This window comes from Mytilus edulis, chromosome 10 (genome assembly GCF_963676685.1).
Source record: "Mytilus edulis chromosome 10, xbMytEdul2.2, whole genome shotgun sequence".
Classification (NCBI taxonomy): domain Eukaryota; kingdom Metazoa; phylum Mollusca; class Bivalvia; order Mytilida; family Mytilidae; genus Mytilus; species Mytilus edulis.
The window spans coordinates 64,292,149-64,319,408 of NC_092353.1; the positions used below are offsets into that span (position 1 = coordinate 64,292,149).

Consider the following 27,260-nt stretch of genomic DNA (forward strand, 5'->3'; position numbering starts at 1 on the left):
CATATGTTTGGACCCCTCTTTTTTGTTTTGGGTTTGAATCCCCTTTCAAAATGGCTGGATCTACCCTTACCCAATTCAGTGACTAATTTCATCATTGTCCATAACGGAGGGGAATCATTCTGTTAAGATTTTGGATAAGAAAATAAAAAACGTTGACACCAAATTGGATCAACGCAAAGGTGTATGTCGCATTGTACAGTGCTTACAATAGCAGCAGATTAAATCTTTGTTTCATTTGGGATGCATGCATACGCATTCTTGTCTATTGAAATTACTTACCTCATAAACGCTTTCACCAAATTGCATGAAATTTGCTGAATTGTTTATAATTCTTTTGAATTTTAATTAATTTAAATATTACGTTTTTGAGTAATGAGATTTTGTTCATAAAAATATTAAGGATTTTTCTGTTTTCTGATTATAGTTCAAAAATATTATCAAACCTTTCATGAAACATTTGTGAATTGAATATTTTTACTGACATGTATTTATTTCGATTTTGAAAAATTTCTGATTTTACGTTATGGATTTATGGGATTTTATGTGAATAAAGTCCCATGGAAGAGTGATTTTCAAGTTTTCGGAAAATAACTAATAAATTAAGGGCCATAATCTTCATGATGAACTTAACTAAACCTTAATAGTGCTTTTTTAAAGGGGGGGGGGGGTCTATTTGAACAGTGTTTACAATATTTCTAGTTGATCGAATAAATTAATTTTAAGCATAAAAACGAGCTAAGGATGACAGGTGTATCATGCGCTTATTGCACAGCTCTTTTTATTTTATTTACTTCAATGGTGTATATTTGATTTATTCATCGTGTGCAGTATCGTTATATAGCATGGTCATGATGGTAGGTAACATAACCATTCTTTATGACAAACAAAGCATAGCTCATCTGAAAGAAACACCATACACAAGTTATTTTACATCATGTACTGTGTTAAAACCATAAATGATGCCGAAGACGAAAGGCACTTCTCGACATTCGACAACAATGTTTTATTAAGCTAAGTAAGTTGAGTGGTCTAGTGCGCTAGACATATTGTAATTGTTGTTGCAACGACTTCACTGACGCGGGGTTTGAATTCCGTTGAGGTTGTAACACAACTTTGAATACACAATTTGCAGATCTAACATTCTGGCCTACATTTGGTACGAATAATGTATGAATGTTAGTCCTTTTTAACCACGGGTTTCCGATGAAGAACGTCTGTCGTAAAGTTCAGACGTATATGTTTATTTATGCATGAATGTATTAACGCTGTATCAATGATGAATTTGATAATGTTTGAGTTAAAAAAAAGAGTTATCACTTGGTATGATTGTTTCAGAGTTTTGATTATTTTTGTTACTTTATCAAACATATAAATCAGATGGTACTACTTAGTACAGACAGTTGACGTTTAATAAAGTCTGAGTTTCAGCTGCAAGCTTTTGAATACCGTATGAAAAGTGAAATGTATATCCCATATGCAGATAAAGTTGGTATATTGATACTTAGGTGGGGAAAATTGATAACTTTCAAAATAAAAATCGTCTCGCTTGTCAAGAATTATGGTACTGAGATGACTGCTCGTGTCAAATTCCATGTATAAGTCTAAGAACGAGGCGAACGAGCCGTGTTTGATGTTTCTTAAATATCAAGATCTGGAGGATCCCAATCAGAAAAGTTTGGATTGTGAATGGAAAGAACATTATCAATATATTTTATCTTAAATTAAATAAACTAGTTGCTTTGATCTTTTTTGTTCTTTGACAAGTGTCTGAAGGAACACAGACCCATATGAAAATAAGAAGAGGTCTGCAAAGAGAGGCAACAGTTTGTTCCAGTAGGCATGCTGGTAGTTTATTTAAAGTCTACCTCCAAGTTTAACAAATATGTTGTCAAGAAGACACTCCAGTATTATATATTTATGACCACTTGTTCCTCCGTGAAGTATAACTAACATTTTAGATCACTATTACCAAAATATGCCGTATATCTAATACACGATTTAGTTTTATCATATATGGACAATAACTCCTTTGTGAGTCTCCGGATAATACTAGTGCAAACAGGAAGTTGGTAGACGTCGACGTTCTGAGCATTTAGCCTTGATCAGATATTCTTTTTTATTATAGATGAAATATTATTGAAAAATGTTCGGTAATTATCCGAGGAGAATATCCATTTGGTTAAGTTTACGACAACGACCGACACCAAGTGATGACAATATGGCTTTATGGGCCAAATAAGCTATAAAACCGGTACTGTTCTGTTGCTATACTTTGTTTGTTAAATGGCCAGTAGAAGTCAATATTTTGCAGTAAATATGTACATTTGAATCATTTTATGGTGGGGTTCGTGTTGCTCGGTCTTTAGTTTTCTATACTTTTTATTTGTCTTTTGGTCTATTTTGCCATGGTTTGTCAATGTATTTTCGACTTACATCAGTTTGAATGTCCCTTTAGCATCGTATCGTTCGCTTCTCTTTTAACAGTGTATTTACATCTTCGAACACACGCTTTGTTATATATAAAAAAAATTATTTGTTCTAGTTTTTCCAAAATTTTATTACGGTTAACAATTTGGGGATTTCCATTTTTCATTTGACTACGAAGAAGAATTCACTATGTTATTCAAAACTATATACCAGAATTAGGTGCTTGCAGTTCAGTGTCTCTGTTATTCGATTGTTTCCCCGTATAACTGATGTATTTTCCACGGTTTTGTTTGTGACTCGGATTTGTTTTCGCTGAATCGATTTATTACAATTGAACAGCGGTATACAACTGTTGCCTTTATGATTTTTTACATGTGCGTTTCTGGTTAGGTGTTTTGTTGAATATGTAGGACATACGCACAATTTTCTTTGTAAGGAGGAACTTGAACAATTAACTGTTGACAGAGATGTGTCTTGACTGTCGGCATAACACTCAGAAATTAATGGACAGCAACATTGCTGATACAAAGTCACTGGACCAAGGGGTCATTGCCTTAAAATAATCACCAAACTGATATGTCTATTGATAGTCTGATGGTAATGCAACTTCATACGAAATATCATCAATTTATCTCAAGTAGTGCTTATCAAATTTACTTAAGCAGACAACTTAACATATGTCTCGCATACCGCGACTAGAAAGGCGAAAAAGATTTTATACCATGGGATTTCTAACAAAGAATTTGGATCTTGAAAAATTTAATATAACTCAATTTTTAAAATTATTATCATAAATGGAGTTTTCTTCTGTATAGTCTGTATATGTTTGTGTTGATATTGATGTAATAATTGCTGAATCTCCGTTCTCTTCATTAACCTCTACTGTATAAGCGGAAGGTTGATCTTCCTCGTAAGCGTCATTATCAAGCGCAGGACACGTCGTACGGAGACTTACTTCAGAGGGTGTTGTGTAAGTTGGGTCGCCGTTTATTGAATCATTACAAGTTTGTTCAATATCTCTGTTCTCTTCATTAACCTCTACTGTATTAGCGGAAGATTGATCTTCCACGTAAGCGTCATTATCAAGCGCAGGACACGGAGTACGGAGGCTTACTTCAGAGGGTGTTGCGTAAGTTGGATCGTCGCTGATTGAATCATTACAAGCGTGTTTAGTATCACACGATTTTTGCTGTGTTTCATCTCTGCTTCTAGACTTTCTTCTGTAAACATACAACATATACATTTGAAATGACTTACTGAGAGTTAGAATATTATTTTAGAATATGATGTTTAGACTTTACAACTTAATTTAATAGATGTTCATAAAAGCTAAGATACCGGTAAAACTTGATCAAATTATTTTTTATGATAGTAAACATATATTTCTAGTATGCATTGAGCCACGTCTCTTCGTTTAATATGAGTTTATTTGGTCAAACGCGTTGAAAACAACGACAGAATTGACATCTTATTTTTTTCTTTATGTATCAATATAAGAAAAACTATACATCTATGTTGGAGAACTTATAGCGTGAAATTTTATAATAATCTCCATCTGGTACCCTCAAAGACAATAATTTGGAAAGCATATATATATATATATATATATATATATATATATATATATATATATATATATATATATATATATATATATATATATATATAAAAAAGAGTCTAAATTGAAAACTACGTTCAAACCTATGATTGTGTTGGATAAAAACCGCAATTTTTATACGTGTGCATGTAAAACAAATTTCGTTGTAGAAGGGTCTAAATACAGCACAAACAACATTTTTCAAAAGACAAAAAAAGTTAAAAAGTATATTTAAACAAAACGCATTTGACTAACAGGTCGAACAACTGATGATCTTAAACCCTGCTGACTGCCATTGGCGATTGCCAAATAAAATTGATCACCAGGTGTAACAAAATGGATCTTAATGTAAATTTAATACTAAACAGAAAACGATAAACTTGTGGCCAAGATGTTATGCCATAAACACAAGGTGTCAATAATTTTTTTTGTACACCAGATCTAGATTTCGACAATATATGTCTCTTCAGAGATGTTAGGGATCGAAACGGTATTTGGAAGGCCATATAATTTACCCTCAATTTCAGATATATATGTCGTGTACAAGTTGCGATCTTGTACAGGTTATAACATGTACAAAAATATTGTACATGTTATAACTTGTATAATGCAAAAATACAAGTTATAACATGTACAAAAGTACCTCATACATGTTATAACCTGTACAAAATATTGCTTAAAAATGGTTTTAACTTGTACAAAATTTAAAATAAATCTTAATGAAGTAAAATATACATTTAAATTCACCAATGCATAAAGAAAAACAATAAATAGGCCAGAACGTGTCTTTTTCTGTAGAGGACAATGAGCACAAAGTTTCAGAAATATATTTTTCATGACTTATGTTGGCTAAATGTGTTTTCATGAAATTGTATGTTTTATGCAGTCCATCATGGCTTAAATAAGTGTGAAACTATTTACTAAAAGCGTGCATTCCTCAATGACAATTACATTATATACTAGTAACTAAATTCTTCCAAAAAATTTAAGAACGAATCCTAATAATTTTGGGAAATACTCCTCCCACTCGTTTTTATAGCATGCAAAGACTAAAACAATGTCTTATATGATTACTCTGTAAAAGCAAGAGAGAGCTGAAATAGTTTTCATTGGACCACGCTTCATTATCAATATCTTTGGATCTATTCTACAACATTTTTGGCCTTCAGCATGACTTATGTAAATATTTAACTCAATTTTTGTTTATAAACTATAAGATCATTGCATGAGGCGAATGTCATTTTGATGTTTTAAATATATATCCTCTACTTTGAAAGCATGTATTTGTGGCCTTTGGATGTTGTCTGCTCCATAGGCGGGTTGTTGTCTTTTAGACACATACCCCATTTCAATTCCTAATTTTATTTGTAGACACATCTATCCTGGCTATCCTCTTATGTCTTTTAGTGTCAACTAGAAAGAAAGTATTTTACTACTGCCTTCAAAGTGGACACTCACAATTATAATTCATCAAATAAAGATATGTCCATAGGTAGTCATAAGAGGATCATAAGACATGTCCTAAGATATGTCTTATGACAGGTCTTAGGAATGCTTCGTAATACCGACCCCTGGACATTAACTGTATCAAAAAAGGACAAAACACAATAACATGAAGGAATAATACAAAAGTTATGAAAATGTTATTGAGGTCAATATCATCTGTTGCGATAATAGAAAAATATCTTTATTTTTCGATTTTGTACAAGTTAAAACCATTTTTAAGCAATATTTTGTACAGGTTATAACATGTATGAGGTACTTTTGTACATGTTATAACTTGTATTTTTGCATTATACAAGTTATAACATGTACAATATTTTTGTACATGTTATAACCTGTACAAAATCGCAACTTGTACACGACATATATATATATATATCATTTGTGAGCTTACAAACAAGTTCCTACAAACGGGACAGCCGAAACAATCAAAGTTCAATTTTGTTAGAGAGAGAGTTGTAACCTTAGTTTAAGTATGAATTCATAATGAAATGTATTGTATAACTATGCCATAACTTCACCTCCTTATCACACCTACATCATGAAATAAAAGAATCTCTGTTTTATGTAAATACCGGAGATATCCTGCTGTGATCATGATCAAAGTATATTTTAGGTTAACAAGTGTCGAGTAAATATTCGGCGGATAATTAAATTGACCATTAACTATCTTGTTAATCACTACATGTATATTAAAATTTCAGATATAATCAAAGCTTTCAGTGAAATTATGCAATATTGCAAATCAAAGTTACAAAAGAACGAATTGATGCATGCAGCATATGAACAAATCGACGAATTGGAATCACAGCTTTCGTCTATGCATTAAGACCAATGCTTAACTGCTGTGAGGCATTGGAATATAAAATGTCATTCAAGGCAAACATGTCTAGACATCAGACTTAAAAAAAAAAGTTAAAAGTGAATAACAATGCAATCAGAATTTGCACCATTTGAAAGTATTCCGTTGTTAAACAGTTTAAAAACTCTAATTGAAACAAAAAAGTTGTTAGAGCCCAGAGAAGTTACAAAATCGATGTTTTTATTTTTGTTTATTGCCCAAGATAGAAGATAGTTTGTAGAATATCCGTTTATCATTCCTACAAAGATAAGTTAAAATCAGAAAAGATGACAAAACTTGATTTGACACAGGGTTTTATAAGTAAGTGCCACAAACACCACAAATTCGCCACCTGTGAATATGAGAAGTGTTCAAAGAGTGTAGTAAAACTATCGACAGCTTGATTTGTTAAATAATATGCTTTTGGTTTCAGGGAAGACTATTTTTGAAAATTTGCTTACAAGAACGAAGAGTGTTTTTTTGCAGGCATGTTCTCGATGACACAATTGTCTCTGCTAGTACGAGTGTTTGTTTTAAATACATACAGTAATTTCCACGCATCCAACAAACGGATTTAGATGCATGTGGAAATACTCGTAATGGCATTTCAATGATTGTAAATCATTTTACTATCTAATATGAACAATCCAGTTTCAAGTTATCATTAAAAAATCTGAGTATGAAACTGAAATTAAAAATCTAGAAAACAGATGATATACAGTTGCTGTTGTTAGCGATGATCCAAACAAAGATAATTTCATGAAAAGCCGCTTGAACGACACATATTTAAAATGTCGCCAGTTTGATAAATATGTGCTCATTTCCTTAAAGGCACATATAGATAATTGCGAACTGTAGTTTGAAAAAATAATAGTTGAAGGCGGGATGATAAAATTTAAACTCTTGCAGTAAAATACTTCGGTAACGGCTCTTCACACGCGACAGCTATATGCCTAGACATAGTTGACGAAATCTTGAGCATGCTAGAGGAAACGCATTTTGCAATAATTGACAGTCGTGGGCAAGGACAAATATGTGACGTTTATACTTTGAATAAGTAAATGATTATGAAGAAAAAAGTTTAATATGCCAAAAAATATATAATCATTCATCTAAACATTGCCCATTTAAAAAAAAAGGCATTTAAATAAATGTTATCTATGTAAAAAATGAACAAAGGTCTGACTTTTTGTACAGATGTTGAAAAACGACGTCGCGTAATGTTACAATTACTACAGCATTAGTCAACGTTAGACAATTTCAGTTTTGTCTTTAACTAATTTAGGGTTTTAACTCTGTAAGTCAAAAATTAAAATCACAAAAATTACTGAACTCTGAGGAAAATTCAAAACGGAAAGTCCCTAATCAAATGGCAAAATCAAATGATAAAACACATCAAACAACTGTGATATTCCTGACTTGGTACAGGCATTTTCAAATGTAGAAAATGGTGGATTAAATTTGATTTTATAGCGCTAAACCACTCACTTGTATGACAGTCGCATCAAATTCCATTATATTTCAAAGTTGACTTAAGATATATAAATCCATTTAAAATCGGGTTTTGTGTTTTTATTTGCTTTTGTATGGCTTGAAATATTATGCCGGTATCATACATTAAAGAAAAGTTAAATGTCAGTTTTAACTAAGTTGTCTTCCTTTTAAAATTGTCAAAAGTATTTGCATGCCATGTTATTGTTGGCATTAACATATAAACTATAATCTACTTTTTGTGGTAGTTTTCGTTTGTTTACTTACTTTTTTACATACATTACGAAACATGCAAAACAGCAGAACGCTATCAACCCAGCGCCTGTTCCACCTATGATATATGCTAGACTTTCTCCTACAAAAAAATGTAATTACTATGATGAATCTAAAAGTTAATCAAATATAAACTATCAAATAAGGACAAATTGAACCTTATTTTTTTTTTGTATAAATATTGATTTTGTTATCAGTAAAGCAGACAACTTTTTTCCCGATGCGAATAGCCAGTGAATAGTACTTCACCACACAGAAAGAAACTAGTACAAATTCGAGACAATGTACGGTTATTCTAATTTTAATGCAGCTCTTAAAATTGTTTTATACGCAAATGCCTATACGGTCAATTAAATTTAAACAACAATCTAAATATTCTTAACAAGTTAGGCAATGACCTTCATTTTATTTATTATTTTCAATAATTTTGTTTGAAATGATGTGGTCAAAACACAGTTGAATGCATGAAGCATAGCAGCAATTATGACAGATACAAAATTATGTGAATTGAATTAAGAGAAAAGTAAGCCTCGCTTTTCTTTCATATTGTAAGGCTCTAAATAGATGTTATATGTTTCCGACATTATATTTGTATATTGTTCATGTCATGTATTCAATAAAAGTGTATCAGATTTCCAGCAAAATAATCATTAAATTTACCATTTCATTTTGATAATCCTAAACGACTTGGACGTTGCACTTTTATAAGGTTTTCTAATCTGCTTTTTAAGTTTTGTGTGTGGCCATTTTAAAATACAGACCATTTAACCACAGTTTAAACAAGCTTTGTGCTTCAATCTGATTGGATATACAATGCACTTTTTACCTTTTGATGAATTCCTTTTTGAATCAGTCTCAGCTGTTAGCCGTGTCGGTGGCGATGGATCAGTATCATTGTTTATCTTGGCTGCCTCACCAGTCATCCTCAAGGACTGCTTATTACCGACAAATTGGACCGATGATGGAAGACGTGGTCCTTCAGTTGATGCTTGTACTCTTGGGGTTTTGGATTGAGCAACATGTATTGTATCAGTCTGGATATTCGCGCCGCTTGTTTGAACGTTTGTCTTCTGATTTTTAACTGATGTCCAAGGTATGAAACCGTTCTTTATTTTAGGTTTCGGGTTCGTTTGTGTCCATGGAATAAAACCAGGACTTCTGTCTACTGCCATGATTCTTGGATCTGATTGAGATGACGTAACTTTAGTAGCTGTCTGTTGTCTTGGAGGATTTGTAACACCTAACTGACCTGCAGATGGAGAACTATGTGCTTCGTTTAAAGAAAACCTTCTTGGATCTCTCGGCGACTGTAAAGGTAAATCATTAATATTCCTAGAGTTTGTAGAAGATTGACTTGGCCATGGACGGTTTGTAGAAGTGCCTCGATTTGTGTTATCCCAAGGTGAACCGCTAACAGATGTTTTTTGACTGTTCCATTTATTTGAATTATTACTGTTTCCGGTTCCCCAAGGATTTGCATTGTTTCTGTTTAGTGGTGACTGCTGTTGCCATCCATGAAAATGTGGGTTGCCGAATGGAGGAACAAGCGCTCCCCATGGAGTAATAGACGAACCTATAAACGGTGGCATTGCTGGATGGTTATTCCATACGGATTGTCGACCACCTGATCTATCATTAAAATTCCCACGAAATGATTTGAACCCTTGCACAGATTGAGAAGATTCTGGTTGAGTATCATCGCTTCCCTCGTCACCTGTTCTGACAGGTCCACATTGCATATTTATTTCGGCACCTTCGTCTAATGGTGGAACTAATAAAAACAGTAAAAGATTATCGTTCCTAAATATTAAGAAATCTATATGTTGATAACATAGTGAATTTGTAAAATTTGTAATGATATTTTTTAAACAACAATTCCAAGTAACTGATATAAATACTTCAAATATATGACAGAAACATGTATCGTTACATATTCTAAGTTGAAAACTTAAAACTCTTTATATATTCACTCTTCGTGTATTCTAGTATTTAAACCTGTAAAAATCAGTTGCATGGGTCGTGGACATAATAATACTCTACGGTTTGTCTAGGTTAATTGTTCCGTTTTCTTTTAATAAATCTGGTAGCCATCAAGAAGTTATTAAAAATCGTTATGCTGAAGAAAGAATGACACAACTTAACCTTATTGTTGTATAAGTTTGTAAGTCAAAACGAGGGTAAATGAACGTTTATATGATAGTTTTGGCATCTGAAATTTCTTAATCAAATACCTTCTACGGTTTCAATTACAGTTAGTTCATAACAGGAGCTGAATAGTAGATACAACAGAGTATTAGGAGGTAGAAGAGAAAATCTGTTGTAATGCCTTTGGTATTGGAATTCAAACCTGTTCATTTCCTCATTTTTTAATTTATTTGACTTGTACTTATTGCGAATCTATAGGTACTATTTGTCTTTTTACACACGCGCCTAAATCTTCTGACACGAGGATACATGAATAAAGATGCGTTTACTAGTATTTGTAATTAGTTCTTTTAAGAAGTCAGAATTGCAAATTTGTAAATGCTTGTAATATTTCTTTTATGAAAAAAGTATTATCAAAATTACCAAAATGTCAGGTAAATACAAAAAGGTAAAGTGTAAAAAGTCTGACAAACCACAAACATTAAACTTTTATCAACCAACGGAAATTGACAAACAAAAAACAACTATCATATTCCTGATTGGAAACAGACATTTTCTGAAGAAAACTGTGGATTAAACTGGGTTTTATTTATTAATAGCTAAATCTCCCGCTTACAGGACAGTCGTTTTGACAAAATTGGTTGACCAACAGGTATTATAGGTTTATGTGACAATAGTAGAAATCAAACACAAATAAACTTGAAAATGTTTAAAAACTTATGTCACAAGAATTTAAACATGGTAACACCCGTGTTGTAATAAGGAAGGCATAATTAACTATTTTTGAAAAGATTGATATTCCAAGTGCATTATTTTAGTTTCATACACGTTCATTACCTCTAAATTTAGCTAGAAATCCATCATCCCTAGAACCTCCACTATTCTTGTATGTAAGTCTAACAGAGCCTTGGAACATCTGGTTACTTACAGTACGGCGTCCACATACTTCTACCGTTTTATCAATCGTTGTTTGGTTTGGTAAACGCTTACTTTCTATTAGAACATGGTTAGCAGTGCATTTATCGCCGTTTGCCAACACATCGGAATGGATATAGTCTGCCATTACTTGTTCTGTGAACCTTGAATTTATAATGCATTCACAAACTTTCCAATTCCGAGATGATGGCCCTTTAAATACATTCGGCGAAACGACATATACTGATGTGTCTGTGACTGTCTTGGTAGTTTCACGACATACATCAAATAAAGAAGTATCTGAAGAACAAAAGGATAAATATGATAAAATATATCTGTAAGTATTGTAGCAAGAATTTAACATTCTACAATGTTGCTGACTGATGAAAATGTCATAAGATTTGGTTCTATTTTTGCATTGAAAACATAATTTTCTCCTACAGTCAATGGTGTGCGTGAAACATACTTATGGGTTATGTGCATGCATTTATTGATTTGTATAAAGTATCAGTTATATATGCTGAATAAAACTAAGTCCTCATTCTAGTATAATATTATTCACAACTCTATTCTATTGTGACACTATTTGTTCATTGACCTCTAAGGAGAAAGAGTTATTTAGATCTCTATTTTGTTGGTGCTGTAAAAGAATTTCGTAGTGGATGAATCTGTCCTGTCAAATGTTCTACAATTTGTGCATGTACTGATATTGCGTCATGAATGGATACCCCATATCTTTTGTTTTCTATAAACTAGACTATATTATATTTGACAATTTAATAACAAAAAAATACTACAAAGCGTTATTATCAGTATTAGAACGATCTTGATTACCAATAGAAATCATTTTGTCTGTATTTAATCACCAATACTGATATAAATATATATATATGCTGAATCATAAATTAAATACCTAAATAATAGTGTCGAATGGAACGAAAAAACTGTGAAGTTAATGATGTAGGACCCAAAAACGTTGCATTTCTGTATCATTTTTTGTAATGCAATCCTACTCAATTCCAAATATTTGAAAAGTTAAATATCTAAAATGTAAAAGCGACAAAGATTCTAATCAGTATGTTGTGTTCTTTCGTATGATTGTTTACTAAATATATGTCAACTTACCAAAAATACATTCATATTCTACATGAACAAAGTCACTCATCATACTACATTGTTCCAGCCATTCAGGAAATGTGTGTATAAAACATGAGTCTTGCCCATCACATTGGGAAGCAATAGTAGTGTCGGAATACATTTCTTTGTCACAAGATTGATCGGAGTTAGCGCATGCTCTGAAATTTCCAAATCCATGAATAATTCTTGTCACAAGTATTTTGGAATTTGGTTTGTCACATGATAAGGAGCCAGACATGGTTCTTCCTCCTCCAAGTCCAATTTCCTCTGATGAACCATCAATAAATCCTCGTCCAATTGAAGTCAAACAAGTGTAACGTGTGAGGCCGTCTAAAATATATGAGAAATGAGGTATCATTGCGTAGACGTTTTTTTATATCTTATTTCTAAAAAAAGATTTTTTACGGACAGTTAAACTCGATGTGTCAATCCTTCAGGATTTGAAAAAAATTAAATCTGTCTATACATTACATCTTAAACTGATCGGTTTTGTTTTTTTAATTTGTCGTTAGGACTGAGGACAGAAGCCGCTTATTTCATACGGTTTTATTCTACATTTCTTTACATTATTATGATGAAGGTTGATATTATATCTTTGATTTGTTACACTTTGTTTGTTTTACACAAAGAATGTTTGATTTGGTTGGATTTGATCTTATATATAGATCATTAAATCATATAGATATACAAAAAATATAAAACAGATATAAAAAAGAAACTGTATGCCCTTTTTGCATTTACAATTAATCTTTTGTGTAAAAGTGAACAGAATTGATGTGTCGTAGCGAAATGTCCCCCACCGATTTTTGAATGATGAATAAAACGGTTAGTCACAAGGGGTTATCATTGTTACGGTTACCATAACCATTCATTTACTCCATCAAAAATTGTCAACATCATATGGTAAACTATATATAATGGTAAACAATCATATCGAGTATATATATGTAAGTGTGTCGTAAGAGTAGTGTCACAAAGTGCCATTATGGTTATTGAGTAAAATAGGTGGAATTCCAATAATTCCCGTAAAATCGTCAAATCATTATGAAAGTATAATGTGGTCAACTACATATGGTAAAACAAACCAATTAGGGTAAGCATGAGGACTTTCTACCAAACCTATGGAACGCCAAAACTGTCTTGTTATGATCATTTTCATTGTATGATGTGCATTTACCTTTATATGATGTGCACTTGTCATTATATGATGTGCATTTACCTTTACATGATGTGCACTTGTCAATATAGTATGTACAAACACCTTTATATGACGTGCAAATATGCTTGTATTATGTGCAAGTATCTATATATGATGTCCAAACATCTTTATATGATGTGCAAATATACTTATATGATGTGCATAAATACTTATATGATGTGCAAATGTTCTTATATGATGTGCAAATATACTTATATGATGTGCAAACATTCTTATATGATGTGCAAATATCCTTATATGATGTGCACATATACTTATATTATGTGCAAATGTACTTATATGATGTGCAAATATACTTATATGATGTGCAAACATCCTTATATGATGTGCATTTTCCCTAATATTATGTGCAAACATCTTTATATAATGTGGTTGTGTCATTATATTATGTGCTTGTAATCTTATATAATGTGGTTGTGTCATTATATTATGTGCTTGTAATCTTATATCATGTGGTTCGGTTAAATTCATTATATGATGTCGAAACGTCATTCTATGGTGTGCTTTCATCGTCGTTATGGTCAATGAACATGATTACGATTAGAATGATTATTGCTACGTCATAACTGATTCCGATCTGCTTCTGCACAATATATAAACCCGGATCAAATCTGTAGCTATCGTTTGGAAAATGGTTGAGATGTAAAAAGAAAAAAACCTTGACATGTTTGTTTCTCGATTTAAGATGAAAAATATCACACCAGATATTATTGGAAAATTGTCAAATTGTGAATTGCAAAGTTTAGTTTTAATCAATGGGTCTACATTAATGAACATACGAGGTCTGCAATAATGGGCATACAGTTAAAGTTATTAAATTAAAGAAATGATTCTTGTATGCCATGCTCTATGCTCATTGTACTAGGCTTATATTTGACAATACATTTATATCTTGCGTTAGCGGCTTTTTTTTTAAAAGAAGTAAGTACATGAATTTCCAGTATGTTCATTGTTTCGTAAAGTTTGCTTTGCTGATCATTTTAGCTGTGGAAGTTTGTCTTTATATATCACTTTTCTGAAGAAAGACACGAAACTGGGTAATGACCTATATAATGGACCGGTCATTTGCAACCCCATAAAGAGGGGATAGGAAGAAATTAAGGGAGCCTTTGATTTTGATTTTTTTTTAAAATAAAATGGTGGTATTCAATAGATTTGACGCAGTACAATGTTTTTGCGATGTGTTCATTGTCCGTTAATACTTTGTTGCCAGACAAAAACTTTTTAGAAATAAGGGGCCAAAAACGGCACTTAAAACAAGCAATTCTTAGGGTTCTTTGATATGTTGAATCTAGCAATATATTAAGATTTCGGATATTGGACAATATAATAGGTAATGTGTCACAAACCTATGATGTGTCAGATATTGAATAATGAATTAATTCAAATTCAGACCAGTATAAAGCTGGAATGGTTATGTCCATACTTGCCATAACTGTTTAGGGTTCGACCCTCATCGTACTCCTCCCCCCCCCCCCCCCCCCAGTAAAAATTAATAGTTTTGACTCGAAAGACGTCAATTTTAGCCTCATCTGTTAAAATCTAAATCCTTATTTTTTTAACAAAATAATTTCTTCTAGCAGAGTATGTTTAATCTGAAGCTAGTAATATTGAATGAAGGTGTGATAAGTACCAATGAGACCATAAACGGCATATCCAAATTAAATTCCAAGTCGCAAACAACTTCCACACTTAAAGTTCTAGATCCACTATTGACGTGCTATTTTAAATTTAAATAATGCAAAAGTAATTCAATGCGTTTTTTTTTTTTTTTTTGTTATTACGAACAATTGTATTGAGAAAGGTGTGTGTAATTGTTCTCTGGTGGGTTTTTTAGGGGGGGATGTAAAGTTTAAGTCTTTGGAATGATTTTTCCCCCTATTTCACGGTAAAAATTTAGAGGAATTCCCATCTTTCCTACCCCGCCCCCACCACCAATGATGAAAATTGAAAATGACAATAATTATAATTTACTTATTTTTAAATCTGTTCTTATAATATAAAAAAAAGAAGATGTGGTATGATTGCAAATGAGACAACTCTCCACAAGAGACCAAAATGACACAGAAATTAACAACTATAGGTAACCGTAAGTCCTTCAACAATGAGCAAAGCCCATACTGCATATTCAGTATAAAAGTCCCCATGATGACAATGTAAAACAATTCAAACGAGAAAACTACTTTACTAAGAAAAGGTTTCTCTATAAACAAGTATCAAGATAATAGGCAATAAAACAACAAAACTCATAAGAGCCAAATTGCCCAAAATGGGACCTTAAAATTTACCATAAAATATATATTCAGACACATTGCACTATTATTTTTTTTTTAATCTATTGTAGTTTTATAAATAAACGCTAAATATTAAAAGTCACCGCCGTAAATCTTCACTTAGAAAAATTGAAAACACAACTCTCCATCTGTCAGAGACCACCAGGCCTCAGTAAACAAAAAATAAATACAGTGTTTTATGTTCATTCAGACACAAATCTAATTAAAATACAAATATTGGGTACATATATGTCCATGCTATGCTTACGCGGATCTGAAAACGCTCCATTCTATTTTCTGTTTAAAGACCATTGGGATTCTCGGTTTTGTCGGATTTATCTACACCTTCAAAATGTGAAGGCTGAATTTCATTGGCTGATGTAATATTTACTAGAACAAACAGTATCAAAGGACTGAAGTACTGAATATCGGATGACCGCAAGTTCTCGTGGATGGTCACACGCACTTGTCTAAAAGAAAATCACATCTCAATACCTGAAAGTGAGGTTAACTTACAGAGATATATTTTTTTCTGAGACAAGTTCGTGCTTGGATGATGAATAAATGACAGGGAATTCAACCTCACCGTAATCACAATTATATTGTAGTGAGACAAATCAGTATACTCTGGTTTGTTGTTCTATATTAAATTAATATTTGTATATAACCGTTACATGTATACATTATTTTGATCCTAATGCTATAACATTCTCTTCTACTATTCTAATAATAGTGCAGTGCAAGTGCATGGTGAAAACTCTTCTGTAACAATTCGGATTTTCTAATAGTTTGGATTTATGTAGGCATTCATTTTCCCCTCATAAACGTACTTGAGATATTATTTCTGCATGCGTTAACACAATTGTTCTGTACGTGTGCATATATATTACTTACAAATGTATAAATATATTTTTAACGACGCAACATTTGCACTCGATTATGTCTGCGTTTTAATACCATCGGTTACATGTACCAGTCAAAATCGAAAGTCAAATCTCTGTTGCGATAATACATCGGAATGCCCTCACGGTCATCGTGATGTAAACATGAAGTGTGGGCATGAGGACGTGTACTTCCTTGTTCTAGGACAAACATATTTTTCGACTTTAATGAAAAAACTCTTTTAAAAAATAATATAGTCTTTTTTTAATTTCATTATTGTTTTATATTTTCTCTCATTTTCAATGGAAACAATTATTTTGATTCCCTCCTGAAAAAGATAAAATATCTTTCAAGAAACTTGGAATCAAACATTTACAAAAAAAACATGCCCCATTTCACTCGCAATCATCCTAAAAAAAAATCAATGGTCAGTATGTTAGCCCTGTTTACGGAGTTGTATATCTGAACGGCTTTCCTTTTATATTACGAGTAACTGTCTAGTGGCGGTGCTTTCATGGTAGCATGTTAGCCTCTAGTGTTGCTGGTCGTAGGTTCGAATTCCGGCCGGTTCAAAACCAAAGAATTTAAAATTGATATTTGCTGCTTCCCTGCTAAATTAAGGAGTAAAATCAAAGACTTGTTCGGCTCGGAATTAGAATAATCTGTCCAGGTAACACCGTAAGGTGAAATGGATTTCTGCGAAGTAGCATATTAAAAATCCGACTCAGGGTGTCGGTCTATTACAAACAGGGTTAATATTCATTTCACATTAATATTTTCCTGTACGTATATGCACCTGTCCTAAGTCAGGAGCCTGTAATTCAGTGGTTGTCGTCTGTTGATGTGTTACATACCGGTATTTGATCTTCGTTCATTTTTTGTACATAAATTATGCCGTTAGTTTTCTCGTTTGAATTGTTTAACATTTGTCATTTCGGGCCTTTTATAGCAGATTATGCGGTATGGACTTTGCTCATTGTTGAAGGCCGTACGGTGACCTATAGTTGTTGTTAATTTCTGTGTCATTTGGTGCCTCTGGAGAGTTATCTCATTGACAATCATACCACATAGTCTTTTATACATCAATTTTCCGCTAGACGTCAAACATACATTCATAATCATGTAAGTGTGCAATAAATGCATGAAAACATATTAATAAAAAGATGCAAGCAAATGTCATGCACCGAGTTGAAGGTAATCCCATATCTCTTTTCATTCCTTTTTTGGGGGTGAAAAGGGGGGGGGGGTGGCTCGGTGGCCGAGTGGTCCAAGTATATAGCCTGTCAACACTTACATGTAGGTTGTGAGTTCAAATCCCACACGTGGCAGGTAAGCTCGACTCCAATCTCAATTGAATAGAATTATTAGTTTTTCCTACCGAAAGTCGGTGTTTCTTTCCGGGGACTTCGGCTTCCTCCATCAATATAAACTCACCTCCACGAATTAGCATGATAGTGTTGAAAGTGGCGTTAAAAAGCATCAATCAACAAATTAATTAACCAATCATCCATACCGGTATAATTATATATGCAAGAGAGGATAATATTATAGCTATCGTTATAAAATATTTTTAAAATTGACTTTGAGTTCATTGGTGTCTTCTGCAATGAATAGAAATAGGAAGATATGATATGAGTGCCAATGAGACAACTCTACATCTAAGTCATAATGTGTAAAAAGTATTATAGGTTTAATTACGGCCTTCAACACGGAGCTTTTACTCAAACCGAACACCAAGCTATAAATAAGAGCTACACAATTGGTTTTATCTTATTTTCGCCGCTGCCGGGAAATTCTTCAACTAGTTCCTGCATTAATTGATCTTAATCTTTCGCCGAAATGTTTGAAACGTTAATTTTTGTTAAAATGCACTGTCTCACTTTATCTTAAAAATGCACTTTCGCTTAAAAGATTAAAGATGTTTTTCTAAAACGTAATAAGTTCACTGTATGCTCATTATTGTAGATCCCGTATATTCATTATTGTAGACCCATCGATTAAAATTCATAATTTGACAATTTTCCATCAATATTTGGTGTTATTTTTTTCATCTTAAATCGAGGAACAAACATGTCAAGGTTTTTCTTTTTTTAAATAACTCAAGATTTGATCCGGATTTATATCAATTCTGCAGAAGCAGATCGGAATCAGTTATGACGTAGACAGTAATCATTCTAATCGTAATCATGTTCATTGACCATAACGACGATGAAAGCACATCATATAATGACGTTTCGACATCATATAATGAAGTGAACCGAACCACATGATATAAGATTACAAGCACATAATATAATGACACAACCACATCATATAAAGATGTTTGCACATAATATAAGGGAAAATGCACATCATATAAGGATATTTGCACATCCTATAAGTATATTTGCACATTATATAAGTACATTTGCACATTATATAAGTACATTTGTACATCATATAAGTACATTTGCACATCATATAAGTACATTTGCACATCGTATAAGTACATTTGCACATCATATAAGTATGTATGCACATCATATAAGTATGTATGCACATCATATAAGTATGTATGCACATCATATAAGTGTAGTTGCACATCATATAAAGATGTTTGGACATCATATAAAGATGTTAAGACATAATATAAAGATCTTTGGACATCATATAAAGATACTTGCACATAATCTAAGCATATTTGGACGTCATATAAGGGTGTTTGCACATCATATAAAGGTAAGTGCACATCATATAATGACAAGTGCACATCATATAATGAAAAATGGTCATAACAAGACAGTTTTGGCTTTCCATACAAACCGCCTCCGAGGATTTGTGTATTCATATATTCATTGTGGTACGAAAGTTTAAAACAAATATGGCGAAAGTGTGATAGCACACATAAAAATGGTCAAATACAAAATGATGATCACATTACTGCAAATATTACAATAAGAAAATTCCTCTTAAATTACAAAAAAAACAAGACTTTTGAGTTATTTGGATTCTGCAACGTTTTTATTTTCATGTGCAATGCATATTTCGTTTACTGTTAAGTGAAAAATATTTTTTAACGTTGGTCTTTTTTACATTTGAGAAGGGTTGCTCGCGCTTGGTTGTTATCGAATAGAACTCGTATCGTTCTTTAGTCAAGTTTATCTGCAATTCAAAATTTTTTTCTCGCAAAAAACAAAAGGAAATAAATTCATAATGAAAAAAGACCAAAAACATCGCGATCCTGTTATCTTTCAAATGTTTCAGGTCTAACACATTCTACATTAATTTTGCATTCATCATCAGCTGTAGTCTCTTATATCTATATATTTCTTAACGCTAAATGTAATCTTATATTATATATTATTGAGAATGTTGAATTGAATTGAATTGTAAATTCTTTTAAAATGATCCGTTTACGAAATAATTCTTTATTATATGCCTTCATTTGTACTTCCTATCGATTTCAAAGTTTGTTAAACTAAATATTGTTAGATTTGTTTTTACAAAGTTGGAAGAAAAAACTCAATATAAAAAAAAGATGTGGTATGGTTGCCAATGAGACAACTCTGCACAAGAGACCAAATGACACAGAAATTATCAACTATAGGTTACCGTACAGCCTTCAATAATGAACTTGGCAAAGCCCATACCGCATAGTAAATATCTGTTAGTGACTGTTGTTGAAATCTTAAATTTATTTTATATCATAATCCAAATATCAAATTTTCTCTTTATTGTTAATATTGGAACGTGTATTCCTTGTATCAAACCTGTATGTTTGACAATTTAAAAACCGATATTTTGGTAATAATTACTTTTCTAAATGAAAAAAGGACAAATATTAAGTGTAGTCTCACTTTATAATATCATATTCTCGTGGATCCATTCAACAACATTTTGGCAAATTGCAATCATTGAACTTTTAATGGTGAATTTACGAAATTGCTAGTGAAGATGACCGTTTTATATATTTAGCAAGTCTGTAAATTATAAGGACAAAGTTTAACGTTATACGAAATGCTCTATACAAACTAAAACGTGTTTAGATACAAGATGACTTGCACCTACTGACATCTAATGTTAGACCTACCTTGTATGTTTTGTAAACCTTGGGGTGTAAATCATTAATCTGAAGGAATCTAGTAAAATGATGTATTCACTTTAACTGTTTGATTCGATCATCACACTCTTGCGGGGATGAAACGCCGGCGTATGTCTCTTATGGACACACGATTTTACATTTTCCTCGAAAATAAGTTTTTATCTTTCTTTAAGTTTTGTTCTCTGATTATCTATCTGTTGTTTAATTTTTATGGTTATTATACCCAACTTCGAAAGGACCGCTTAGAACGGGTTACGTTCGTCCGTCTGTCCGTCCGTTTTCTGTCGGTGGTTATCATAGGTACCAGGATTATAATTTAGTACGCCAGACGCGCGTTTCGGATTCATAAGACTCGTCAGTGACGTTCATATTAAAATATTTATACAGCCAAACAAATACAAAGTTGAAGAGCAGTTTCATGAAGTTGTGTCACATTATTTTATAAGAACTACTAATCTGGGTTTTTTGAAATTTGAAATCTAGTATTATGTAAGGATACTTAACCGTGCGATGACTTTTAAGATTTATAGCTCAACATCTACCTGTTTATCGAATACTTGTATATACCGAATGCGGCGTTTTGCATTTGCGCCGATCTGCATTTCATTTGCGCCGATTTTTTCTTTCATTTGCGCCGATTTTTCTTTTCATTTGCGCCGATTTTTTTACAGGTAAATAACAGGTAAATTACAGGTGAAATGGTATAAGAGGATGTGGTATGAGAGCCAATGAGACACCTCTCCATCACAGTAATGTTATTTTCATTTATCATTAAAGACTTCTTCCGTTAGCGAGTTGTACATGTGTTATGAATTGTCAATCATAACATGTATATAACTGTTGTCTCCTGCTTAAAATCAAGAAGTAAAAAACCTAAGATAAAAGAACTTTGTTTATACTAAAATGACGAATTAAAAATATATGTAGCAGCATTTAAATCCATAAAAACGGAATACATTCAAATCATAAATCTGTTCTTGCCGAGTATGTATAGGCAACACATCTAATGTATTCCTTTCTTATGATTTCGTCTCTATTTCTTCTATATTTGGCAAAATTGTCGATAACGAAGGTCTCTTTTCTTTGTCTGGCATACGTACTTGTGGGGACATTTCTAGAGTTTGCATTTTCTCACAAGGAAGCTATTAAACCAAGAGTTCCAAATGGTGAAGTTGAAATAATTCCTTCTTTAATTTATGGACGCCATCACGAATTGGTTGGCCGTTATGGAATGTGTACTTGTACGTTGTCTAAGAATGTATGACATTTGCCATCAGAAGGAGCGTCAGACAATGTCAAACGTGAAGCAGTCATCGATTTCATTTAGGGAAAGGAACCGTAACCCGAAACATTGGGATAGCCATTTACCAATTGCAATGTCACTTGATTTGTCTGTATACTCTGTGCTCAGCCAATGTAAAAGTATGAACTTACCTGTAACTTACCTGTAAATCCAATTAAGAAAAAATATAAAATCGGCGCAAATGAAAAAATGAAATCGGCGCAAATGAAAGAATGAAAATTTTCAAAATCGGCGCAAATGTCATACGCCCACCGAATGACCATGTATCAATTATTTTCATCGCATTTTTCCTCAGGAACTACTATACCATTTGATGCGTTTTCACATATATTGCTCACCAAATTTTTATATAAATCACAGTTCAACTTATCAATTTCAATTGATGAAAGATATTAAATTGTTTATATTTGTAAATGGCTTTATGTTACTATGTCATATTAAATATGATTGTCTATACCAATTATGTATATACTTACGTTTCTACAATTAATGTGTAAGAAGTTGACCTTATTCATGTTTTAATTTTTGTTTTGAATAGTCTATCTCCCTATAAAACTATAATAAGTGATTTCTTCTCTCTTCTCTCTTTTTTGTCAGAACTACTTATTTTATCTCCTCACTCGCTTATTATTAGAATAGCGTCTACGTCTTGTTAGTTCAGAGAAAAATATTTTATAGTGTTGTTGTATCTTCACTATTTTTCATGTATTTTTGCAGTAAAAGAACTGCTATCATAATTATCTTAATAGTACTATTTTCAAAATTTTTGTTCGGGGTGGCACTTCCTATATACAAGGTGATAAATAGTGCCGCCGGAATAAGTCACATGTTCAGCTCGAAAATATGTGAATAGGTAAGGAAATAATAAAGACAATAAAGTTGCTTGTATTTTTCTCACGAAAGCGTTGCCGTAGGATAACATACGGAATCTGAGCCTCATTTTGATTGTTTGTATATTCTTCTTGTCTGTCATCTTTTTTTTTTAGTGTGGATGTGTTTTTATCAACAAATTTTCCCCTCTATGAGACTTTGAAATTCCATTTACCCAACACACCACACGAAACCCAACCGCTATTGGAAAAGGTTACATTTTCACTTATACAAAATATGGAATGATTTACAATTTAAAAATCTAAAATATATGAAATGGGGTTGGGAAACAGAACCCTAGCAGCACCCTCTACCAATTCAGTTTTGAAGCCCCGTCTACGTATATAGTATCCTGGGGATGGTTTTCGAAAATATCCTAAGATAAATATAAGGACACTTTTTATGATCATCTAATGACTATCACTTGATATGTCATCGATTGTAAACGAATGGTGTCCTTAGATACCAACACATATATGATGAACAAATTTTTATTTTTATTTTGAATAATGATAAAAAAAAATGAAATAAATAACTCATTATCATTCTTATAATTTACCAAGTTTTCTTGTTTCATTATTTTTACTAAGGAGTTAAAATCAGAGTTGATAATGTGTTTCAATTTAGTTTGAAAATATATTATAAAGTTTTAGAACTTCATGTTTGCAACGAAATACGGTAAATTCTCGGCGAACCTCGCTTTTTTCTCTGTATCTAAAGATCTGACAATGAATATCTTTGCATACTGTACGTAATTTGTACATAAATCAACAGTAAGAGATGTATTGATTTTGCCGTAAGGTGTGAGTTATTAGCTCATCGTTGTTAACATGACGAGAGTACTGGAAATAAAAGTAGTAGCGTTGTTCTCTGTTCAACTGTTACGTCTTTGTTATATTGGTGATTTTGAATGACTGTTTAACGCCCACTGACTGGTAATACAGTTGGAATTAAGCACAAACATCGATATAATTGTATGAAACTACTATTTTTACTTAATATGATTAAAGATGAATTTGTTTTTTATCAACAGTTTACTCATATTTTGAATAAAATAGTTTATATGCAATGTTGAAATAATGATACGATTAATATATGATGACGAAGTCCTCAATAACAGTAGGAACATCAAATAGAATCAATTCATTAGAATCCAAACTGATCGTTCCTTTTTTTTTAACATATTTTTTTAATCGATCTTTTCCTGACATTAGTTTATTAATTATTAAATACCTATGACCTCTTTGGTAACCACTATATGTGTGTACTTAAATTCTATACTGTGTATGTTAATTTATTTGTATAAAAGAAACAGGGAAATAGAATAGACTTCATTCATCTCAACTTTATGTGAAAAGAACAATAATCACAGTCAAATTTGAAGATTGAAGTTTTAATGGCTTTTGCGACATTAAAAAAGAAGTAAAAACGCTCGTTTACGCCGAAAAAAATATGATAGTTTCCGTCTGCGTCAGGAAATAAATATCAAATAAATATCAAATTTGCATAATTGGTTAAAAATGACAAGATATAACATTAAATTAATTTAGATAATTTATCTTCGCATGTGTCTATCAGAAGACGAAAACAGAAAGAGAATATTTCTTCTATTTTGGAACTAATATTATATAAATGAACGTCTAACAACTATTCAAATGTTTAAACACACTGCATTTGTTTGCACCTATCCTAAGTCAGGAACCTGTTGTTCAGTGGTTGTTGTTTGTATATGTTGTTCGTAAGCGTTTCTCGTTTCTCTATTTTTATACAGATTAGTACGTTGGTTTTACTGTTTGAATTGTTTTACACTGGTCATTTTTGGACCCTTTTTAGTTTGTAGTTCGGTGTGAGTGAAGGCTGGGGCCACTGTGTTAAAGGCCGTACTTTCACTTTGATATAAATGGATTACTTTGTACAAATTGTGACTTGGATGGAGAGTTCTCTCATTAGCACACATACCACATCTTCTTATATCTTTATTCTATATCATGACATATATGCCCAGTCAGCGGTGTTCAATGAGTTTACGGAATGGTTTATCATTGAAGTTGGTTAATAGACACCAAACACGTCAGTCAGTTGCAGGTGATATATAAGATAATTTTGATGCAGTAAGATGGATCTTTTGCACACGACAGAAACCAAGAAAACTAATTGATGGATATTCATATCGGCATATATTAAGAACTGGACCCTTTTCTTTAAAAGTATTAGATATAGTCATGGTATACGTTACATTACGTACATGTATAAAATGTGAATGTTCTAATGATGTCTATGTGGAAATTGTTTAAAAAAATTATTCTATGCGATAGTCTTCCTCGAATTCTCAATTCATTCTTCGGTGCATGGCAAATAGGAGATTGAAGGGTAGCTACATGTATAGCTGTGTTCGTATCAATTAATTAAATAAAACATAATATATGATACCAGTTTATTGGCACATTGTGTGTGTGACCAATTCAGGGGCGCAGAAGAAATGACAATTGCAAAAATTTGGCAAAATGCAAATATATTATTGGACTGATCTAATATTGTTCATGGTTTTTACCAGCTTTTGAGTTAAATTGTTTTCCTTGCAATGAACCTTATTTTGCTTGGTCCGTGAAAATGTTATTTTTATGCTGTTCAGTATACAATATAGGAAATGTTTCGAGTTTAAAAAGAAACTATTCATTATAATTAAGAGAAATTCGTTTTATTTTCCTTAATTATCAAATGCGAAATATAATACATCGATTGGCTCATGTATAGAAATAATTTAACTTACTGATCAAAGCACAATATTCTAAAAGGATTATCCAAATCAAAACTCTCATTCTGGTAATTCACATATAAATGAGCACTTATTTCCCAGCAATTTCCACCCTCATGACGTTTTTACCCAACACTAATTTCAATCTTAAACAAAAGATTGTACAACAATGGATCATTCATCTATCAATCAAACATTGATGTATGTTTTTACAATTGTGTCTAATTAATGTTTACACCAAGCAATAATGTGTGATCATTGCCTGAAGGAGACAAAACTTAAAAGCTGTTAAACTCAAATGTGTACATAGTTTTCTTCATAAATATTTATAACGGTTTCGATTACAACAAAACTTTCAATATAACTGAATCAGTGACAAAAAACTTATATAAATAAATATTATGTGCAGATATATGGTTTAGATATGTACCAGAAAAAGTTCAATCTGAAAGTTAATAGTCAATTTATGTAGGCCTAATTATCTATTTATTATACATCTTCCAACCGATTAAAACTTCCATATACATACTAACAGTGACAAGATATTAGCGTCGCTTTGTTCTGTATTATTTTCTAACTTTTTAGCTCACCTGTTGTGAGCTTTGGCTGAAAAAGAATATTGGGGTAAAATGTAGTTTTTTGGCTTATGTGTGTATATAACTCAAGCAGACAAAGCAAGGTTTGGATCCATTAAAACGTTTAATCCCGCTGCAAATGTTTGCACCTGTCCTAAGTCAGGAATCTGATGTACAGTAGTTGTCGTTTGTTTATGTAATATATACGTGTTTCTCGTTTCTCGTTTTGTTTATATAGATTAGACCGTTGGTTTTCCCGTTTGAATGGTTTTACACTAGTAATTTTGGGGCCCTTTATAGCTTGTTGTTCAGTGTGAGCTAAGGCTCCGTGTTGAAGGCCGTACTTTAACCTATAATGGTTTACTTTTTAAATTGTTATTTGTATGGAGAGTTGTCTCATTGGCACTCACACCACATCTTCCTATATCTATGGATGAATATAATATATGAGGTTTGTTGAACACTACCTGCCACGAAATAAGACCATTCGGACAACCCAACACAGGGAATTTCATTCACACGAAAACAGATTCAGTGACGAAAAATTCAGACGAGCGTATGAATGAACTGATTCAGGTCATGTATAGATACCAATAGCCTTTGGTTTTTTCTATATTCTTCGTGAAACTCACATGAACTGATATAACGTGAAAATCACATGATTTTTTTTATCACTTGAAATTCAAGTGAATTCAAATAACATCTGAATTTTGAAATGTAACTTAAATCATGAAAAATACCTTTTTTTTTGTAATCTTCACATATAATTGCAAGAATTTCACTCAAGATTGATCGGAATTCCGATTCACGTGAAATTCATGTATAAGCTCATGTGAGGTGAATTACGAGCGAGCAAAATTTGTCTATGTATTTATAATTATTGCCTATGATCATATAATAAATGATCATAAATTTCACAAAACTTCTCTGTTTATGGTTACTATATCTTGAAAACTTTTCTAAATCCAACAAA

At 32.1% G+C, this 27,260-nt stretch overlaps 1 protein-coding gene across 1 annotated transcript; it reads right to left on the reverse strand.

Annotated features, from left to right (window-relative positions):
- Positions 1–3,169: 3,169 nt before the first annotated feature.
- Positions 3,170–25,864, reverse strand: LOC139491681 (myosin-G heavy chain-like). The gene is made up of 6 exons (XM_071279492.1): positions 25,728–25,864; positions 12,318–12,659; positions 11,115–11,492; positions 8,959–9,903; positions 8,127–8,214; positions 3,170–3,647 (listed from the first exon to the last, which is right to left on the reverse strand). Exons 1-6 carry the CDS (start codon positions 25,774–25,776, stop codon positions 3,197–3,199), a joined length of 2,253 nt encoding a protein of 750 aa, XP_071135593.1. The 5' UTR covers positions 25,777–25,864; the 3' UTR covers positions 3,170–3,196.
- Between the last annotated feature and the right edge of the window lie 1,396 nt (positions 25,865–27,260).